Here is a 21,050-nt window from a genome sequence, read left to right as displayed (position 1 = left end):
ATCCACTGTGGAAAATATATTCATCATATTTTGGGTGGATATACAGGAATACTCCTCTTCCCAGACTCAGGGCAATTACCTGCCTCCCCTCTTCAAAAATAAGCTATTTGACACTTCTTAATGAAAGCCCAGCCAGATTTTGTTAAAGGCTGAATTAAGATTTAATTGAGTGTGCATGCCTAAAGTTAAGAATGAGGCAGGGAACTGCATTAAACATTGAGGAGGGGCATTATATAGCATTAAATCAGCATCAGTTTTGCCTTACGTATTCTGAACATAGGCGGAAACTAGGCTCTAACTGTGACAGAGTAATATCAACAACATCAACCAAAACAAGCAAGAAGAATATATGTACAGGCAATATCCTTTATTACCCAAACATCCAAAAGCTAACTCACACCACCTAAAAGAGAGTGTACCTGAGAAATGAAAGGGGGGGGGGAGATGTGTTATCAGGAAGCCAAGAGCTATATCCATGTGCAGATGAAAAAGTTATAGCTCCATATGGATCAAATAAACAAGTCTAGCCATATCCCAACTGGAAAACAAAAGCCAGTCTGAAAGACCTGGGGAAAACTCATTTGGGGGGGGGGGGGCTATAACATTGCAGACTTCAACAGAATAAAAATGATATGCACATATGTATCAGTTTTATGTCAAGTTGCATGTAAAAGTATCACACTTTTTAGAGTAACATCACTACTATCCTTGAAGAGCAGCTCATTTTCAGTCATTTTTATTCAAACCAGCCCATTACTTAACATGCTTAGGATGTCCTCTGCTTAGAAGACAATGGTAATTTGGATAATAGAAACAAATTAACAAAACTACAGGGAGATTTATTGTAAAAAAAAAATCTCAATGAATTTCTATCTGTAAACCTTTCTCACAGGAAAAGAAAAATGGTAAGGAAAAGAAAAGGAATGTGCTGTTGATATCAATATCATCATCATAGAACTGTAGAGCTGGAAGGGATCCTATGGATCATCAAGTCCAGCCCCTGTCAAAGAGGCACAGTAGGGAATCAAACTCTCAAACTCTGGCTCCTACCTAAACCACTGAGCTAGCCAGTAGTTCATATTAAAAACCTTAATATATTTAAGAGCTAATTTATTTGAAAACAGTGTACATATTTCTCAATTATTAAAAGAAAATCTAGCCAAAAATCTCAGGAAGCCTTTTACTGTTGCTAAAGGGTGGAATCAATGGTAATCCAAACAGACTTGCAATTAATCTGAAAGTGCATTGCCTACACTGGGTGCAATTATTGACCCAACCTACACCACAAAGTTTGATAATGTATAAAACTAGACAATCCTGCGGAGCAGACAACACACATCCAAAATACCATAAAGCACCTATACAGTATATGGTTTGTTAACAGGTTCTGCAAACTTGTTATGCACAAGCAATACCCACAGAAAAATTATATCAAAGTGGAGCAGCCCACACATTGGTAAGCTGATTTTATCTGGACGCGAACTCCAACTTAAATGAAACCAGTTAACTTCAAATACAAGTATTTCTGATGTAAATGTTTGTCTTTCCAACGTCTGTGAAAATGAATTTCCCACTTACCTACCCCACATATTTAACCTAACCCCGATTTCACCATCAGTCCTTTCTAGTTGTTATGCAACCCTAACAGGGCTTTCAAGGTAAGTGAGATATTTAAGAAGTGGTTTAATTAGTTCCACTCCCCCAGTAAGTTCCCACGGCTAAATGGGGATTCAATCCATGAGAGTCCTAGGGGATTCAAGTCCCCAGAGTCCTAGCCAATCATTCTATCCGCTACACCCTAGGTTCTTAACCTGTGGTCCACTGACCCCAGGGGGGTGGATGCAATGTCCTCACAGGGGTGTGCAAAGGCTTAAAGAAATGTTATGATCCTTTGAAGTTAAAATAGAAAGCATTAATGAAAGCAAGAAAGAAAATGCAAAGCAGAATAGAATCTTAATTTATCTTGCTTGTTTGTGTAAAACCTGCCTTTTCTAAAAGCAAGTTTCTACAACTTGCCTCCATTATAAACAAAAGTAAAAATCAGTTATGAAAATAACTGTCTGATAACAAATAACTGTTTGATATGTCTGTATATGGTGAGAACAAGCAAATGAATGACGCTGAGCGACTAAGAGACAGTGCATGACATCTCTTGCTACTGAGCAGACAGTCAGAAGTGCGGGAAGAGAGAGCCGGAGTCAGTCAGTGTCAGTGTGAATGAGTATTTGGATGGATTTCATGAGCGTGTTCCTTCTTCGATTTCTGCTAATAAAATCGTTTGGTTATTGTCAGGTAAACTGACTTTTTGATATTATCATGTGGGTTTTGTAACAATACATTTTGTCTGAGCCTCAGAATAGATCGCTGGCTGAATTCGAAAAGTAAAAGAACTGATGATGTTGATGAGAATGCATCCTGTTCAAAGCAAAATAAAGCTTCTTCCAGTCATAAAATGTGTTGCCACTATAACAAGGCTTCAAAGGTCCCGAAAACAAACAACTACCACAATGTGTGTTATGTTACAAGATATTGTCCAACAAGGTCATGAAAATGTCAAAACTGCAAAGACATCTCGATATTAAATACATATTGTTCCTCTCATTGGTGCACACTACAGCTGAATAAGTATTTAACAGCTTAAATGAGTTTATAACATCTCATGACATGGATTGGTTGAAATATGGTAGATGGGCATGAACAATGTCTGGAAAGCTTACTGGACTTGTGGCACAGATTAAGGAAATTATACAATTGGTAACTTGGTACTACTGTTGCATACACAGTGAAGCTCTAATTGCTAAGAAGGTAGCAGAAAAACTAAAGCAGATCTTAAATGGTGGTCCGTGCGGACCAGATAGGCGGGGTATAAATCAAATAAATAAAATAAATAAATAAATAAATGAATCAGTCAAAATTGTCAATACTAGAAAAACAAATTAATGAATTCAAGACTTTTTGAACAGCTTTGCAAAGATATGGACAGTGAACACCACCAACTTTTGATATATTGTGACATTTGTTGCCTATCATTAGGTAAGGTTCTGTATTGTTTTTGGGAATTGAGATAAGATAAAAATATTCCTGGTTAGTCAAATTACCATATCTGTCAGATAATTTCACGAATTTAAATATGTTCAACTTCAATTTTCAAGGAGAAAACGTTGAATTTTTTCAAGTTGAAGACAAGATCGAAGCAATGATCAAAAATTTGGAATTGTAGCATCCTCGGCTATTGAACCAAAAGTGTGAGACATTTCCAAACCTCACAAATGTTCTTGGTTCCACCAATAAAGAGTTGTCTAAGGAGAATACACCACTTATTGCACAACATTTGGAAGATTTGTAGTATAGTTTCCATGAATATTTTCCTATTGGTGCAAGCAAAAACTGAGATCCATTTTCAGTTAATGTGTATGAACTGGAGGGGCTCAAAGGAAGACAAGCTCATAGAAATATCCACGGGTGGTGCTCTGAAATTGCAGTCCAAGGAACAGTCTCTTCCAAATGTCTAGGATCACCTACAAATAGATTTTCCAGAACTATCAAAGTATTGATGCCTTTCACAATCACATACTGCATTTTTTTCAAAAAATCATTATCTGCTCTTGTTTATCTTTAAAATAAGTTTAGAAACTATTTGAAAATCGTAGCCAGAACTTGAAATATAGGTTTCAGCTATTAAGCCCAATATAATGAAGCTTGTAAGTGAAGTGCAACACCAGCCTTTCCATTAATTATTATATTATGAATATAATACGTTCCCTTTCATTCTTCATTTTCATTTTTAGCTTTCATTTTCATATGAAGTTTTAGATAGCTATGTCATATTAATGATTTTATGTGTTTGTAATTTCAGTTTCTCCAACAAGAATTAAAGATTGTTGTTGTTGTTCAAAAACACCAGGCACAATCAAAGAAAATTATAAAAACGTTGACTGTTATTATATAACAGATACAAGTTTTAACCAAAAACCTAAATATCTTTTAAATATAGGCACAGTATTATGCTGTTCCTAATATTGCCATTTTTGTAGCTCTGATGGTGTGATTTCTGAGATCTGCAACTGTGTGAAATTTCTTGATATTGTTCCCAAAGCCCCAATGACTACGGGGACCATTGAAGTATGTTTCATCTACAAGTGAGATGTTTCGATAGCCAAATCTCTTGTACTTTATTAGTTTTTCCAATTACTTACTTTCACCTCCGGCATTCCCTGGAATTGCAATGTCAATGACCCAGGCCACTGGCTCTTAACCTTGGGTTACTCAGGAGTTTTGGACTGCAACTCCCAGAAGCCTTCACCACCAACTGTGCTGGCTGGGGTTTCTGGGAGTTGCAGTTCAAAAACATCTGAGTAACAAAGGTTAAGAACCACTGACCCAGGCATTTCTTCATTCTATTACTAAAAGGTCTGGTGTGTTATGTTCAAGGTGTCTATTAGTTTGGATCCGGAAAACCCAAAAGATCTTCACTTCCTCATTTTCTGACACCTTCTCTAGCTGGTGTTCCCATAGGGTTTTAGAGGCTGACAAGTTATATTTTTTGCGTAATGACCAGTGCACTAATTGCCATATTTTTCGCTCCATAAGACGCACCTCTCCATAAGACACACCAAATTTTTAGGAGAAGAAAAAAGGGAAAAATTAATCTGTTTTCTTCTCCTAAAAATTTGGTGAGCCTTATGGAGAGGTCTGTCTTATGGAACACACCCTAGGCCCCTCTGGCCCCGTGGGGGGGGGAGCCTCCAAAGAGTCCTAGGGTGTGTTCCAGGACCCTTTGGAGGCTCACCCTGCCCCCCCATGGGGCCAGAGGAGGCGAAATCACCACCTTCAGGGACTCTTCTGAAGCTTCCCAAGCCTCAAAGGAGTCCCAGAAGGTGGCAATTTCACCCCCTCTGGCCCGGCGGGGGGCAGGGTGAGCCTCCAAAGGGTCCTAGGGTGTGTTCCAGGACCCTTTAGAGACTCACCCTGCCCCCCCGGGTCAGAGGGGGCAAAATCGCTACCTTCAGGGACTCTTTTCAGGCTTGGGAAGCTTCAGAAGAGTCTCAGAAGGTGGCGATTTTGCCCCCTCTGGCTCGGGGGTGCAGGGTGAGCCTCCAAAGGTTCCTAGGGTGTGTTCCAGGACTCTTTAGAGACTCACCCTGCCCCCCCCGGAGGTCAGAGGGGGCAAAATCATCACCTTCAGGGACTCTTCTGAAGCTTCCCAAGCCTCAAAAGGGTCCTGGAAGCTGGCGATTTTGCCTGTGCTGGCCCTGTGGGGGTGGGGGGAGCTTCCCAAGGGTCCTGGAAGGCAGACTCTGATCCTTGGGAGGTTCCACCCCCCCACGGGGCCAGGGGGAGTGAAATCGCCACCTTCAGAGACTCTTCTGAAGCTTCCCAAGCCTCAAAAGGAAGCTGGCAATTTCACCCGCCCTGGCCCCGTGGGGGTAGGGGAGCCTCCCAAGGGTCCTGGAAGGCTCACTCGGACCCTTGCCACGCTCACCCAACCCCCCCCCCACACGGCCAGCATGGGCAAAATCGCCAGCTTCCAGGACCTTTTGTGAGGCTTGAAAGGCTCAGAAAAGGTCCTGGAAGCTGGCGATTTCGCCCCCGCTGGCCCCGTGGGAGGTGGGGGGAGACCTGCAAGGGTCCTGGAAGGCTCACTCAGACCCTTGGGAGGCTCCCCCCACGGGGGCAGTGAGGGAGAAATCGCCACCTTTGCTCCATAAGACGCACAGACTCCCATACACACTTTTGGGGGGGGGAAGTGCGTCTTATGGAGAAAAAATATGGTACATTGGTTTGGAGTGTTTGTTCTTGTGCAGCAAAAATCAAGCCTTTGGTTTCTTTTTTAATGGTCCCCAGTTTTAGCCATGCCGATATTGAACTATGATCATGCTTTCCATCAATATTTCCCAGGTATTGTCTATATAGTAGTTTATTTTTCCAGGTGTTTAATTTATTTTCAAATTGTTGTTTCTTATATTGAGCCTTTGTTTCTGTTGTATTCAAAGTACTGTATTCTCCATTTTCACTGCCTTAAGCAATTTTTCTCAGCTTGTACTCATATAATCATTTAGGTTTATTTTTTCCTCCTCTAATATCTGCTGTATTTACAATAATCCACAGCCTCCAATTTTCAAGGTAAATATAATTTGTCCACATAACTTTTTGAATGCAGTGCATGCTGCATGTTCATTAGTTTCCATGTTTTCTGATCCAATTCTTCTAATTCATTTTGTGTCCAATCTATTATTCCAGAAGTACTTGCAAATCAATATATAGTTATTTAACTGAAAACTCCTATGACGTTTGCCCCTCGTGGCCCCTGCCTGACTCCCCAAATACAGAGCACACAAAGGAAAACTAATACTCTTCGCCCGCTGCCACCAGTTGATCACTAAATTAACATTACTTATGGAAGGATGAAGATGCAGGTCCAAACTTCACTGTCTTTTAAATAAAACTTGTTTATTGATTACAGATGTTTAATAATTAATCATAGGTAAAATCTACAGGTTTATTTATCATCAGTCTCAACCTTCTATTTGTTATAACAGTTCTTATCTACTCTTCACTCTAATCACACCTTAGATCACCCAAATACCACACTCTGTCTCTCCACTCTGATCTCTGATCTGTCCTCTTTCTCTCACTGAATGACTGACTCTTTATTACATATTTCTCATCTCTGCCTCTTAGCAACATTAGCCTGCAACATGAATATGCATGACTACTTAACATAATAAGGATGAACGCTACAACCCAACTGAACACAAATGGAACTTTAAAAAGGAAAATTGAAAAATTGAAAATTATCTTAATAATCTGTCAAGAAACTGGTGAAGTTAGCATCAACCCCCATGTCGATAATTTTAAATAAAACTGGATTGGGCTACCATATTTCAGAAAAAAATCAAATACATTAATGACCTAAAACTATATGCAAAATGTTCCACTAAGGTAGAATAATGGCTAAACACAATACAGACATTTAGTAAAGATATTCAAATGAAATTTCGATTTAACAAATCTGCATCTCTGTCTATACAATGTGGCAACATCCAAAAACTAGATAAAATAGTTTAAAAATATTATAAAATCAGTATCAAGTGATGAAAATTATAAATATCTTGGAATACTAAAAGCAGATAACATCATGTCCTACATTAAGACGAAACCGCATTACGACTATCTTTTTGCGATCGCAATTGTGATCGCAAAATGATGGTCTAAATAGGGTTTTTTCGCTTTGCGATGATCGGTTCCCTGCTTCGGGAACCGATTCTTCGCAAAACGATGATTTTAAAACAGCTGATCGGTGGTTTCAAAATGGCCGCCGGGTAAACAAAATGGCTCCCCACTGTTTTCTGGGACGGATTCCTCACAAGACAGGCAGCGAAAATGACTGCTCTATGGAAGATCTTCACTGGATGGTAAGTTTTGACCCCATTGGAACACATTGAAGGGGTTTCAATGCGTTTCAATTGGGTTTTTTCCCCCCTTTACAATGTTTCGCTTAACGGCGATTTTCCTGGAATGGATTATCGCCATTAAGCGAGGCACCACTGTATATCAAAAGACTGTGGAAAATCTTAAAATAAAAATTAAATGGTGGAAATACAATCAAAGCCAAGAATGTTGTTGCTGTTTGTTGCTGCTGCTGCTATAATGATGATGATGATGTATGGAATCATTCCAATAAATATATTATAAAAGGAGTGTGTACATTACAACTGAATCTCTGAACCCCATTTTAGCAGATAATTTTAATCTTTTCCATGTTTTAATGTTTTAATCTTTTAATTAAATTTTAAATCATATATGGTTTAATTTGTCTTTTAATATTCAACTTATTGTGTTTTTAATTGTGTGAATTTTAATGTTGTGAACCACTTTGGGTCCCTTGTTGGGAGAAATGTGGCATATAAATAAAACTACTACTACTAATAATAATAATATACATTAACAAATTAACTTATTCCTCCCTTCTCTCTAAATCTGAAGACCCTTCAAGAGAAACCTTAAATATTTGATGCACTTTAGGCTTTTGAATCTTGAGTTATGCCTTGGTTGTCCATGGCAACAAAAGGTATTTAAAGGGTCTCTGTGGTAAATGAAAGGTTAAGAATTGCTGCACTACATCACAATGGGTACAGAAATTCTGAAGAAGAAACTATAGATCCAGCAGAATCTCGAACTTCAAAATTCTTTCTGGAAAGCCAAGGTATTTTAAGGGGCATTACACTAATACACATTTTATATAGAAAATTTGGCCCCAAAGAATCAGCACCTAACTCCGGGAACATAAACATAAATGAACTATAAACTAGGGCAAAAAAGTATAACCAAGAATACTATACAGTTCGTATTTCTAGTGCATAGCTTCTGGATAGCACTGATATACTGTAAACCAGAGGACCAATTATATCACAATGACAAAACATCCAGGCCACCAGAAAAAAAGTAGCAGCAGCAAAAACAGCAACAAATTCTCTCTCTCTCTCAATTATCTTGCTATCTCAAAAGGTGAACTGTGAGAGCTACTCATTTGAGACAAGGGGAGAAGATGCTCTCACCTTACACCAGCCTTCCTCAGATTAGGACAGCTTTACTTACAGGTGCACAGGACTGCAGCAGAGCAAATCAACTTTCTAAAAAGCAATTCTAAAATTGAGGGCAGTCCAAGTGAAAAAAAACACAATTTATAAACCGGGCTTCAGATTAGCTCGACATCTGGCACAAATCAAGAGCAACCAGTCTGATACAGCTGTGCCAAATTTGGGGAAGTTTGGGCTCAGGGTTTTTGAGTTATCTTGTTTTAAAACTGCTACCTGTTCAGAGAAAAAGATGACCCCAAACAACCCCAGATTTAAAATAGATTGTGTAAACTGAAAAGACCAATCTTACTTAAGTTGAAAGAGAATGAGAATGGTTGGTCCCACTTTTTTTTTTTTTTGAAAGAATCTAGGCTGTGGGGCTGAAATGTTGATCCTCAAAAAAGGTCTTTCAAAAGGGAAAATAGCTACTTTTGTTTTAACACTGAGCATGCATGCTTGGCAGAAAAACTTTGAGAAGAGCTTCAGGGTAACGAAAAGCCACAGAAACTGAGTCAAAAGACAGATTTACTCTAAAAATTTTTTTTTGAAAGACTTGCTTTAAAGAATGTAACAGAGTGACAGTCTTTCAAAAAGGAAAACATTTTAATCACATAAAATTGATATCCACGGTAAAACTGTGGATATTAATCTCATGGTTACAGGGGACCTATTGTAACTTCAATAAATTAACATACAATTTTGTAAGACAAATTCAAAGTACTTCCCCTTATCTTAGAAAAATAGTTTTGTTCTAGCACTCTCAGAAAACATTCTGTTGGGATTCTAATACCAAACAGTCTCCTCACATGTTTTCAAAAGGGGAATCAGCTCTGTGTCATCAATCTGAACTTCTCACCCTGTCAGTCAGGACCCAATTAGCTAACTCTTAGCAAACTTTTTAATTCCTCCCTGGCCAAACAAACTTATGAGATTCTTGCTTTCAAGGAGATTCTGTGTCTGGTTGTAAACGTGCAAATATCATTTTAAAAACAGACAGACAGACAAAATATATTTAAATCTATTTCCAAAAGAGCTTGTTCATTTAAAATGTGATATTGCTGTTTTTTGCTTTGTGGCTGGGGATGGTCTCGATGTTTTTATCAGAGCTTTAGTGTCTATATTCTGTCATAGTCTCCATTGAGTACTTCAACCATTCTGCTCATCTTGTCACTATACAAGTGCTTCACAATTTTTAAAAAATCTCCAAAGATGCTATATGCCATCAAGTGTGGAGGGGGCATGGCAATATTAGGTTACCTGAGTGGTTAAAAGGTATGCATGTTTCTATTATATGTGTTGTGCTCATCCACACCTTTGCTTTAGCATTTCATTAAGTCCAAATCAGGCCTTCAAACTGATTTGGACTTAATCCCCAGTATTCTTGGTTCTGCCCTCCCCCAATAAACCATAATATAGATCATTACGTACATGGAAGCTAATCATCTTCTGGATTCCTTTGCACTGGATAATTCTACATGAGAGAACCTGATGTTGGAATAATTTATTTATTTTATTTATTTATTTTATTTCTATCCCGCCTATCTGGACATATTAGCCCACTCTAGGCGGCTTACAATAAAAGAAACAATATAATTTTAAAACATTGCACCTAGACTAAGATAGAAATCAAAGAAAGATATAAGAAAGGAAAAATCGTCAGGAGTTTTCTGTTGGGAAAGCCTGCCTATACATCAATGTTTTTAGTTGTTTCTTAAAAATGTCCAGCGAGGGAGCCGCGCGAATCTCAGGAGGTAAGTTGTTCCAGAGACGAGGAGCCACCGCCGAGAAGGCCCGATTTCTGGTCTTCTCCTTCCGGGCCTCTCTCGGCGTTAGGCTCCTCAGCCTCACCTCCTGGCTCGCACGAGTGACACGGGTAGATCTTGGTGGGAGAAGGCGTTCCACCAAGTATCGAGGTCCTAAACCGTTTAGGGCTTTATAGGTAAGCATCAACACTTTGAAGTCGATGCGGAATCGGATGGGCAGCCAATGCAGTGCGGCCAGAGTGGGCGAGATATGTTGGAATCTTCTCACTCCACTAAGTAATCTGGCCGCAGCATTCTGCACCACCTGTAGTTTCCGCAGCAACCTCAAAGGTAGCCCCACGTAGAGCGCATTACAGTGGTCTAATCTTGAGATTACGAGCGCATGCACCAAGGTAGTAAGCGCCCCCACATCAAGGTAGGGTCGCAGCTGGGCTATCCGCCTAAGATGGAAAAAAGCAGTACGGACCACAGACGCCACCTGAGATTCCATAGTGAGCGCCGGGTCCAGATGGATCCCCAAGCTGCGGACCCCATCCCTGGCGGGCAGAGTCACACCCCCAAAAGTGAGGGATTTTCCCAAGTCCCCAACTGTGGGAGCGCCCACCCTTAGTACCTCCGTCTTGTCCGGGTTCAGCCTCAGCCCGTTCTCCTGCATCCATTCCAATACGGTCCCCAGGCAATGCTGAAGGGACAGAACGGCATCTCCTGCAGTTGGAAAAAAGGAGATGTAGAGCTGCGTGTCATCCGCATATTGATGGCACATCGCTCCACACCCCCTGATGACCCGCCCCAGCGGCCTCATATAGATGTTAAACAGCATTGGGGAGATGATCGACCCCTGTGGGACCCCACAATTGAGGCTCCACGGGGCCGAGACATTCTCCCCAAGCTGTACTCTCTGGGGGCGGTCCTCCAAGAAGGAACGGAGCCAGGCGAAAGCCTGGCCACCTATTCCCAACTCGGTGAGCCTCCCCAGGAGGATACCGTGGTCAATGGTATCAAAGGTCGCTGAGATATCGAGGAGGACCAGCAGAGACATTTTGCCCCTGTCGGCCTCCCTCAATAGGTCATCACACAGGGCGACCAATGCCGTTTCTGTTCCGTGGCGCGGCCTGAAGCCCGACTGGAATGGATCCAGGGCATCTGTTTCATCCAGGAACGCCTGAAGCTGATCGGCCACCACCCTCTCGACTACCTTGCTTAAGAAAGAAACATTGGCGACGGGCCTATAATTGCCAATTTCGTCCGCCGCCAAACTAGGTTTCTTTCTAATGGGCCTAATGAGTGTTTCCTTGAGGGCAGAGGGAAATCTGCCCTCAAGGAAAGACCGATTAATTATTACAGTAGCCCATTCCGTTGTTGAAGGCCTGGCTGCTTTGATTAGCCAGGCCGGGCAAGGATCCAAGGAGGAGGTGGTGGCACGACAGCGGTCAAGCGTCCTGGCGACAGTATCGGACGAAACAGGCTGAAAGGTATCAAAAATCACCGGACAAGACGGAGCGCTGGACATCTCAACTCGACTCACTGTATTCAAAAAAGGAGCGAGGTCCCGGCGGATGGCCTCCACTTTAGATTTTAAAAATGCTGCAAATTGGTCCGGTGTAAAACTAGGGGGAGGCCTATCACCCGGGCCAATTCCGGATAGGTCACGTACTATACGGAATAATTCCGCCTGCTGGTTAGACTCCTCGCTTATCCGGTTAGCGAGGTAAGTTCGACTGGCAGCCTTTACCTTAGCCTGGTAAAGGTTAGTAGCGACCTTAACAGCTATACGATTGAAACCCGTCGGGTCCTTTCTCCATTTGCGCTCTAGCCGTCTCCTGACCCGCTTCGACGCCCGGAGATCCTGGTTAAACCAGGGCGCCGGGCGATCTCTGCGGCGGAGAGGGCGTTTAGGCGCGATCGTGTCTACGGCACTAGCCGCGGCGGTGAACCAGCCGTCAACCAGTGCCTCGACAGGAGCGCCAGCCAGGTCAGCCGTAACTCCTCTCATATTAAAAAAAAATATCTGCACTATTGAAAAAAAAACCCTAACTGCTTTATCTTTGGGTTAGAAATAGTTGATGGAAAAAGGTAATCAGGTTCTGAGATTTCCACCAGCTTAGTGTCTGTTTGGGTATGGTAGCGAGCACAAAAGGATATCCTGTAGACCCTCTTAACTGCTGACACTGGTGTTGCCAACATTCAGGCTACCCTCTGCTTCATAAAATGTAGTATTTTTTTTCCTGTTTGAAATGTGAGCACAATATGGTACAGCAATATCAGATCATGTCCCGGCATTCTGAATCGTGGATACAGAAATACAGCATTCCACATTCCTAAACCAGAGGGGTATGATATGTCTAACGGCTGTAAATAAAGAATTGAAGGATTGGTTTTTGTGGGGTTTTCGGGCTCTTTTGCTGTGTTCAGAACACGGACAAAGAGCCCGAAAAACCCACAACAACCATTAGATCCCAGCCGTGAAAGCCTTCGAGAATAAACTGAAGGATTACAAGGTAGCTTGTAAGGAGATCAACTCCCCACTGATCAAAGAAAAAATAGACTTCAGTTTCTTGATATAGGCTCTGAGATCACTTATCAAATAGTCAGATTTTGTACAGCAATATTTAGGTCTAAATTTTAAATGATATTTTAAATGCCAAAAGTTTTTTTTTACAAGCTTTTACCTGAAATTTTGAAATTTTATGGTAGCCAGATAACTAGATTTTAAATTATCTTTTAATGTCAAACATTTTAACAAGGTATTTGGAATTTTGGAAACTGTAAATTTCTATGTTTTTTTCCCTGTGTGATTGGTCTAAGGACCATAACAATAAACTGTACTAACTGGAGGAGTTTTTAAAGAATTTAATTCTATTAATCCCAGCCATCATGGCCAACAGGCAAATATGCTGGAAACTACAGTCTGAACTATCCAGAGGACACTAAGCTGGAGAAGAGATTTACATGGAAGCAGAAACTGACTGGTTTCAAGGCAGAACATGAAGAAATCACTTGTAAGACACCCCAAGCTAGTCTTCACATTTCAGTATTCTATTGGTTGATCCTTCCACTTTGGAAGCACCACTGGCTTGTATCCAACATGAATAAAGAAGACTTTCCAGACTTAACCCAGCTGGAACAAACATCAAATATGCTTGTCATGTCCTTTATCGTCCTGAACAAGAGTGTTCTTCTTCAGGAAAGATGTCCAGGTCCCACGAACCAGGTGCACAACAACTGCATCTTTGTTGTGCTACAGCCAGATTACCTGAAAATGGGCTTCATGGAACTAGGAGTAAAAAAGCATATTCCAGGAATTACCACTGTTCCAGCACATTACCAATGCATGTGGAACTTCACAGTATATGAAAGGACAGACACATATCCCCAAGAGATCACAGTGTAAAACTCAGAGGAAGCAAACAGAGGCAGAGATAAGGGGGCAAATATGCATTTACATAAAGTTGGTCAGAATCCTAATGCACATCTTTACACTCTGCAGTCATCATGATGTCATCATCCACAGCCATTTGGGAAGAATTAAAAGCTTCCTATTCTCCCTCTCCAGGTTCCAGGGATTCCTAGGGATCCCTTTTGTCCTGGATAAGCCATGGGAAGCTAAAGAACCAGGGAGGGAACTCTTTGGTGCCTGGAAATTGCTGGGACCGGAAAGGACAGCAGCAATTTTGGAGGCATTAAAGAGTTATATCCCGGGTTCTGCAGTTCCCAAAGTCTTCCCTCAGACAAAAGGGAGCCCTAGAAATCCCTGGAACCTGAGAAGTGGGAAGGATAGGAAGCTTTTAATTCCTAGACAGATACGGATGATGACATCATCATAATTCTGCAATGTAAAATTCTGTATCAGGATTCTGGCCACTGTGTCCTGTGTACAATGGACACGAAGTAAAGCAAACTCATGGATGTATTTATATATCACAATAAACCACAGTCTGTGTTAACCATGGTCTGTTATATTCACCACAAATAGCAGGGCAGACAAATGAACACATCATGGTTTTCTTCTCCACTTCTGGTTTGTACCTCTTCCCCTCACGGTGGGCAGATGATGAATTAAGCTAATAAGAATATAAGGTTGTGGTTTGAGATGTCATGACAACCCAGAGTTTAAACAAGCCAGAATTCATAGCTTAAAAACAAACCATGCATTCACAATGCTTTAGGGATGGTTACAAGAAAATAAAACACACAGCTTCTTAGGTGATATGAGTTCATAGACCACAGCTGCACAGATTTCTAGGAAACTGGAATACTTCAGTAACGTAATAATGAAAGAAAAAAAATATATTCTTACAGCTGATCCATCAAGGAAAAAGAAATGGGAAAAGAAATGCAAGAATGAGAGGAACTTTTTAGCTGAAAAACCTTATGAGACTGGTTTAGATGCAGGATATTTTTATTATTTATTCTAATCCATTCCAATATTCAAATACTACTAAATAATACAACCAATGTATTCTATATTTCCCATGGACCTGAGCTTTGGAAACATACCTACAGTGTACAGAAACAGCGTAAAGAATCTACACTAATTTTGCATTCTGGGACAATATGGAATACTTAATCAAGAAAAATACTGTCAATGACAGAGTAATGATAATTTGTCCTGGGTTAAGTATTTTTCAGCTAATAGTATTCACAGCTCATGCCCCATCCTTTACAGAGATGATGTTGTTGACACACCTCACCTGAAGCTAAAGGCGCGACTGCTTTTGACACAGAGCCAACACATTCTGTGAGCATTAATGACACCCACTGTTTTTAGGAGAGAATATATTTATTTTAACACATGGGTGAAGAGAAGATAGACCACAGATGTTCCATACGTACTATCTGGCTGGTTTCTGGGGATAAGCTGCTACTTGCTGAGCGCTGAAATTACTCCCTCAAGTGTACTGCATACTGTATATACTTATAACTCCCTCAGATATACTGTATTAAGTGAATTTCCATTTTCATTTCCAATTTCATTCAGCAGCCAGTCACTCTGTACATGTCATAGCCATCTCCAAATACAGATGTCCGGCATCTTAAAAAACCTAAAATTTATTGCAATACTGTATAGATGTTCATAAACGATGGTCCACTTCTTAGCGTTTATCGATTAAAAACATACAGTTGGGCTGAGTTGAGGTTGCAAGCAGTGAGATCTGATTTCTCCACTAGGCCCCCTGAGAGAAGAGCCAGCCTCTGTAACCATGGGCAAGCTGCACCGTCCCAGGATATCCCCAGAAGAAGACAAGGGTACGCAAACCACTTTTGAGTGTTCTCTAATTGGAAAACCCTGAAAAGAGTTGCCTCGAGTCAGAATCGGCTTGATGACACACGATTATTAAAGAGCTCAACCAGACTCTACATCGGGCTGGGCATTTTAGAAGCTGGGGGGGGTGCTCTTGTAATCAGCCTAAAGGACCGGAGGGGCAGGAAAGCCTGTTTTTCTGCAATTGCATCTCACTGGCCCTATGACGGCCGATTCCGAGTGCTGCTAACGGACCACGCAGCTGCACCTCCTTTTCCGAGGAGGCGACCCTGGGACTCGCGCCCCTCCTTCCAAAACTCCGGTGAGCTTCTTGTCGTTTCTGACGGAACAGGTTTCCCTCCGCGGGCAGCGCTCCCACGACAGGACAACCCCAACAGGCGGGCCCCACTCCCAAGCCCGGCTGGCGGCCCCCCCCCCGCGCGTGCAGCTTCTCCACAAACAAAACACACACACACACACGTTCCCGCGCGCGCGCCTTTCCACGGGACTTTCCGTCACGCCGGAGAGCACGCGAGGTGGCGCGCCAAGTCCAGGCAAACGTGGCCGCGGACGCCCGGCAGCCGCGCCAGACCCCTCGGCCGGGAAGGCGCCAACCTCCGCCGAGGCGCCCCGACTCCGCGCCGCCCTCGGTGACCCTCGCCCGCCACAGGTTGTCGCTCAGCTCCGGGCGCGGCGGGGGCGCAAACTTTGCAACCCTCTTTCCAGGCAGAGCGAAAAGGAAACGGAAAGATGGAGGCGAGGGACGGCAAGAGTTGGCAAAGCGGCCGGCAAGGCGAGGGGGGGGGGAGAGAGAGAGAGCCGACGAGGGTGGGTGGGGTGGGAGGAAGCGGGCCGCTCGCTCACCTGGTCCACTCCTCGGGCATCCCCACCTGAGGAAACGGAGGAGGCCATGTTGCGAGGTGCGCGCTGGCCGCGCACAGCCCCGTCGCCCCTCGCTCCGCCGAGGGGAGGTCTGCTCGCAACTCGCCCTGGGCAGCCTGCCCTCCAGGGGCCCCCCTCCCCGCAAAAGCCGGCCCGCCGCTCCGAGGCCGAAAGGCGCCCCGCCGCCTCCGCGCGAGAGGGACACGAACAGGTTAAACGCGAAGGCGGCGGCAGCACCAGCAGCAACCGGGCGAGGTGGGGGGGGGGTCGAGAGAGAGAGAGGAGTCCCTCCGCCCCGCCCCGCCCGCCGCGCCCGAGAAAGGAGAGGTGGGGGGGCGTGGCTCGGGCCGGCCTTGCGCTCCCCGCCGGCGGAGGCTTGGCCCGAGGAAGGGAAGGTGGGCGAGCGGAGGAGCGTCCTGGAGCTCTCGAGAGGTGAACGGCCGAGGAAGACGCGGGCAGGCGGGGGGGGGGGGGAACACTATGAATCCTGGAGGGAACCTGCCGGCATATGGGATACTTTTCCCGATGTCCTGAGTGGAGAAGAAGCTCCGCTGGCTTCTGAGAGAACTCTTTGTGGCCACGGTGGCGGGCAGGCTCCTACGTAGCTAGCCGTTGGCTCCTTACTGCCTTGGGTTAAGCCTGGGTCATGTGAGCGTGGCATACCTGGAGGAAGGAGCGGAGAAGCAGGCCGACACCTCTGAGGGCGCAGTACCCGCCTGGGTCCTGTGCCAAGGCAAACGGCTTTCTGTTTCTTCCTCCTCTGGAAAACTCTGGCTGGAGGTGATCGGTGGGCTTATTAAGGTGGGCAGGTTTGGGCTCTGCTAGCATCAGTCGCCAAAGGATGGGCTTTCCCATTCCTTGCATTCTGTAAATTTCTGCATTCTGGATCAGAGCCCGGGTCACTTCCACCTTTATGGCTTTGGTAGCTAGTGTTCATCAGGATGGGTGACGCTAATCCTGGTTTTCTTTCCTTCCTCTGAATGACATTGCAATACAGCTCTAACACGCAAATGACTAAGTTAAAGAAGGTGCTGTTGTGTTATTTCAGTTGACTTTATCCTGTCACACTGGACGCCCCATTGAGGGAGAAATTGTGGCCAATGCCACTCTTTCTAGTCACCAGGCAGGGCGGGCACTGCCCCACTTGCTGTCATAGCACTGCCACCGCTGCTTTTTGCATCATGACTTGTTGATTTTGGCGTGCTACTCAAGATTGAGTTAGCACAGTTAGAATGATTGCCTAATTTTAAAATGCCATACAGAAATCTGATGCCCAGCTCATGCAAGGCCATGTAAGGTTCAGATATGTGGCGCAGTCAGTCCTACACCTACATACTGAGAATTAAGTACTCCTGAATTCAGGAGAGCTCACGTCCAGGCCAGCAGCTATAGGACTGCAGCTGAAAGTAAGTCCTAGCCAACACTGTGGCAAGAAACCTGCTGAATATTTACCCTTGTGCTACAGGAATTGCAGAAGCTGCCACAACTAATTGTGGAGGCCCTAATTGCATGCAGGTGTCCTGCCTCAAGGTGTACCCAGCTGCACACAGAGCATGCAACTGGCACTTCCATAACAATTGTTCCACTATTCCTCTTGTGTGTGAGTGTAAATATTCAGCAGGATTTTGGCCGTTGAGACCTAGGCTTCAGTTCTATGCATGTTAACCCAAGAGCACCAAGGAGTGGACATTTATTCAAAACTGACAATGCAGGACTGGAAAAGTCCTAATTTGTTTTTTTCTTTAAGGATTCCATTGTTAGTTTTCAAGCAACGAGAGGGAGCTGGGGAATAAACTCCTTTTCCAGGAGCCCTTGTGCCTGGCCAGCTCTTGTGGTATTGTCTGCCTTAAAAGTGTTTGCTTGTTAAGGAGTTTCAAAAGGATTAGTTGAAATTATTTCTGAATTCTCAGATGCAACCCCATGCATGTGCATTGGGAGTAGATCTTAGATATAATTCAGTAAGCATTACCTGTTCAGGCTGTAAAAACATACACATTCCTTACTTAGAATATCTTTTCAAATAACATTGCATTTACTTCGAGTAGAAGCATTTTGAAACAACTGTTTGACCAAAATCACATTAGTAGAAATGTATAAGCCGCTCATGTTATTTGCAGGTAAAACTACTCATGGCTTTGGGTATTAAGAGTTACAGCTACAATCCTGTGCAAAGACTGTACTGAGGATAGTAATCCAGATCTACCTGAATCACCCGACATAGCCAGCAGGGACGGCTGAGGGGTCTGATGCCGAGGGAGGCCCGGAAGGAAAAAATGAGAAAGCGGGCCTTCTCGGCGGTGGCCCCTCGGCTGTGGAAGACCCTCCCTACTGAAATTCGGCTGGCACCCTCGCTGGGCGTCTTCAAAAGCCAACTGAAAACTTGGCTATTCAAGCAGGCCTTCCCTTCAGTCAATTAAGTGATGCTTATTTCTTATTTCTTTCCTTTTTAACTCATGCCATCTTGGGACTCTTTGCTTTGCTTTAAATTGATTGTTAAAATTGTAAGTTTTTTGATTATATATTTTTTTTTCTGTTTTTATCTATGTAAATTGTGTATATTTTAAATTGTTTTCTATTTGTATGTTGTGAGCCGCCCAGAGTAGACCATGTCTAGATGGGCAGCATATAAATGCAATAAAATAAATGAATGAATGAATGAATGAATGAATAAATAAATAAATAAATAAATAAATAAATAAATAAATAAATAAATAAATAAATAAATGGGATGTATATTAATCTGAGTAACAGAGATATTGGAGCCAGAAGCTAGTTTAAGATTGAGCATGCATCCTACATTGCTGAATCACATTATTTAGTTTGGGGTTCAATGGGGCTTACTCTCTAGAAAGTGTATCAGCTTTCAGGTTTATTCTGAAGCACTGCCATGTAATTGCTTTGACTATCTGGAGCTCTTGTTTATACTACCAACAAAGGTCAGGTTACCTGCCTAGCAACCCTGTTTTTCACAAAAGCAGAAGCCTTTGTTTTGATATGTACAAGCCAGTGTAATTTAAATATACTGACCTAAAGTGGAGGTGGGGGTATTGTGATACTGGAACTTTGTACCTACCCTGTCATCCGAAGGGCAAGAGGAAAAAAATGCGGTACATATGGCCTATCCCGTCATTTTCATAATAAGCATTGTAGTTGATCTAAGCAAAGAATGTAAATACCTTGTTTGATCCCACTTGTGCATTGAGTTCTTTTCTGATTAATGAGACGTGCTGATTGCACCTTATGTTTGCAACAAATTGCTCCTCTTAGTTTTCCCAGAAAGGCACAGAGTTGCCAGGTATGGCAGGACAAGTTTTGGCAAATTCTGGACACGTCCTGGTGATTTTATAAATGGGTCCTGAAAAGCACTGCTGGATGACTGCTCAACACCTCCTCAAGATAGTTTTTGAAACCCTGCCGCCGCCACCATTGAAAAACCATTGTGGGGCCTCTGTCTGAAAATCTGGTCCAGAAACATCATCATTAAAGAAGAAGAAACAACATCATCATTAAGGAAGGAGAAACACATAGACAGCAGGTTCATTCATACCTGCCCAGTAATTGCAAAATGGTGACAGGGGAGGAGGAGGGCAATCTGTGGTTCAAGAGTACAGGACAGAGAGTGCTTAATTTTTCCACAACACTCACTGCAGTTTCCTTTTTGTTTTAATTTAAATTTTTATTTTATTTTAAGGCTTGGGTGTAGGGATGGGGAAAAGGGGACATGGGATAAACTGGGGGTGCAAATCAACATAAACATTTTAAAATACTCATTATCATCTGTTACATTTCATAGGTACATAAGTTCCCAGTACAACTTAGTTATACATTCTACAGTATTTCTAAATTGATCATAGGCCCATCTATGCAGTTTCCTGTGTGTGTTCTGTGCTGCCAAGTCAGAAACGACTTACAGCAACCCAAACAGGGCTTTCCAGGTAAATAAGATGCTTAAGGAGTGTCTTTTTCAGTTCCACCTGTCACACACACTGTGAGTTTTTGTGGCCAAGTGGTGATTCAAACCCTGTTCTCAAGAGCCTTCATCTGTCACTTTATCCACTAAACTAGGGCTCCCCAACCTTTTTCACCCCGCAGACCAGCTGGAGAAGGCGGGGCATCACCACTCATGTGCAAATGGCATGGCACTCGGATGGGTATGGTGGAGTGCACACACAGGTGCAAACAGGCTGTGTGGGGTGAGTGTGTGGGGGAGGTCTGTCTTCACAGCCCGATCCAGCTCAGGCCATGGACAGCACTGGACCGTGGACTGGGGGTGGGGGAGCTCTGCACTACACCACACTGGGCATACAGTTTTCTACCCACAGCCAATGTCATGCTTCCCATGTCCCAGGAAAAGGCACTGAAAGGAGTGTGGGTGTAAGGAGTGTGGGTGTTGCTTATCTGTTTAGAAGGTTCATATCTTGCCCTTGACTACAGGAGCTCCCCTCCCCCAGTCGTCTTGCAACAAAGATTGAAAAACAAATACAAATATAAACATTGTAACAATGTTACAATAAAACAAAAAGGACGGTTTAAAAACAGATCAGAAGCAAGAAGAACAGTACAGAAATTAAAACAATGCCAAGG

General features: G+C 43.1%; 1 protein-coding gene across 1 annotated transcript in view; it reads right to left on the bottom strand.

The window, feature by feature from the left end:
• Nucleotides 1-16,608, bottom strand: part of ANK3 (ankyrin 3) — a 543,412-nt gene extending 526,804 nt beyond the window's left edge. The window contains exon 1 of the mRNA XM_072995141.2: nt 16,449-16,608. Coding sequence (XP_072851242.2) covers nt 16,449-16,496 — 48 coding nt within the window. The 5' untranslated portion in view covers nt 16,497-16,608. The remainder of the gene's footprint in view (nt 1-16,448) is intronic.
• Between the last annotated feature and the right edge of the window lie 4,442 nt (nt 16,609-21,050).

Source organism: Pogona vitticeps, chromosome 3 (assembly GCF_051106095.1).
Source record: "Pogona vitticeps strain Pit_001003342236 chromosome 3, PviZW2.1, whole genome shotgun sequence".
Taxonomy (NCBI): Eukaryota; Metazoa; Chordata; class Lepidosauria; order Squamata; family Agamidae; genus Pogona; species Pogona vitticeps.
Note: the sequence above shows the minus strand (reverse complement) of the source record. Positions and strands in the feature narration are given on the sequence as shown.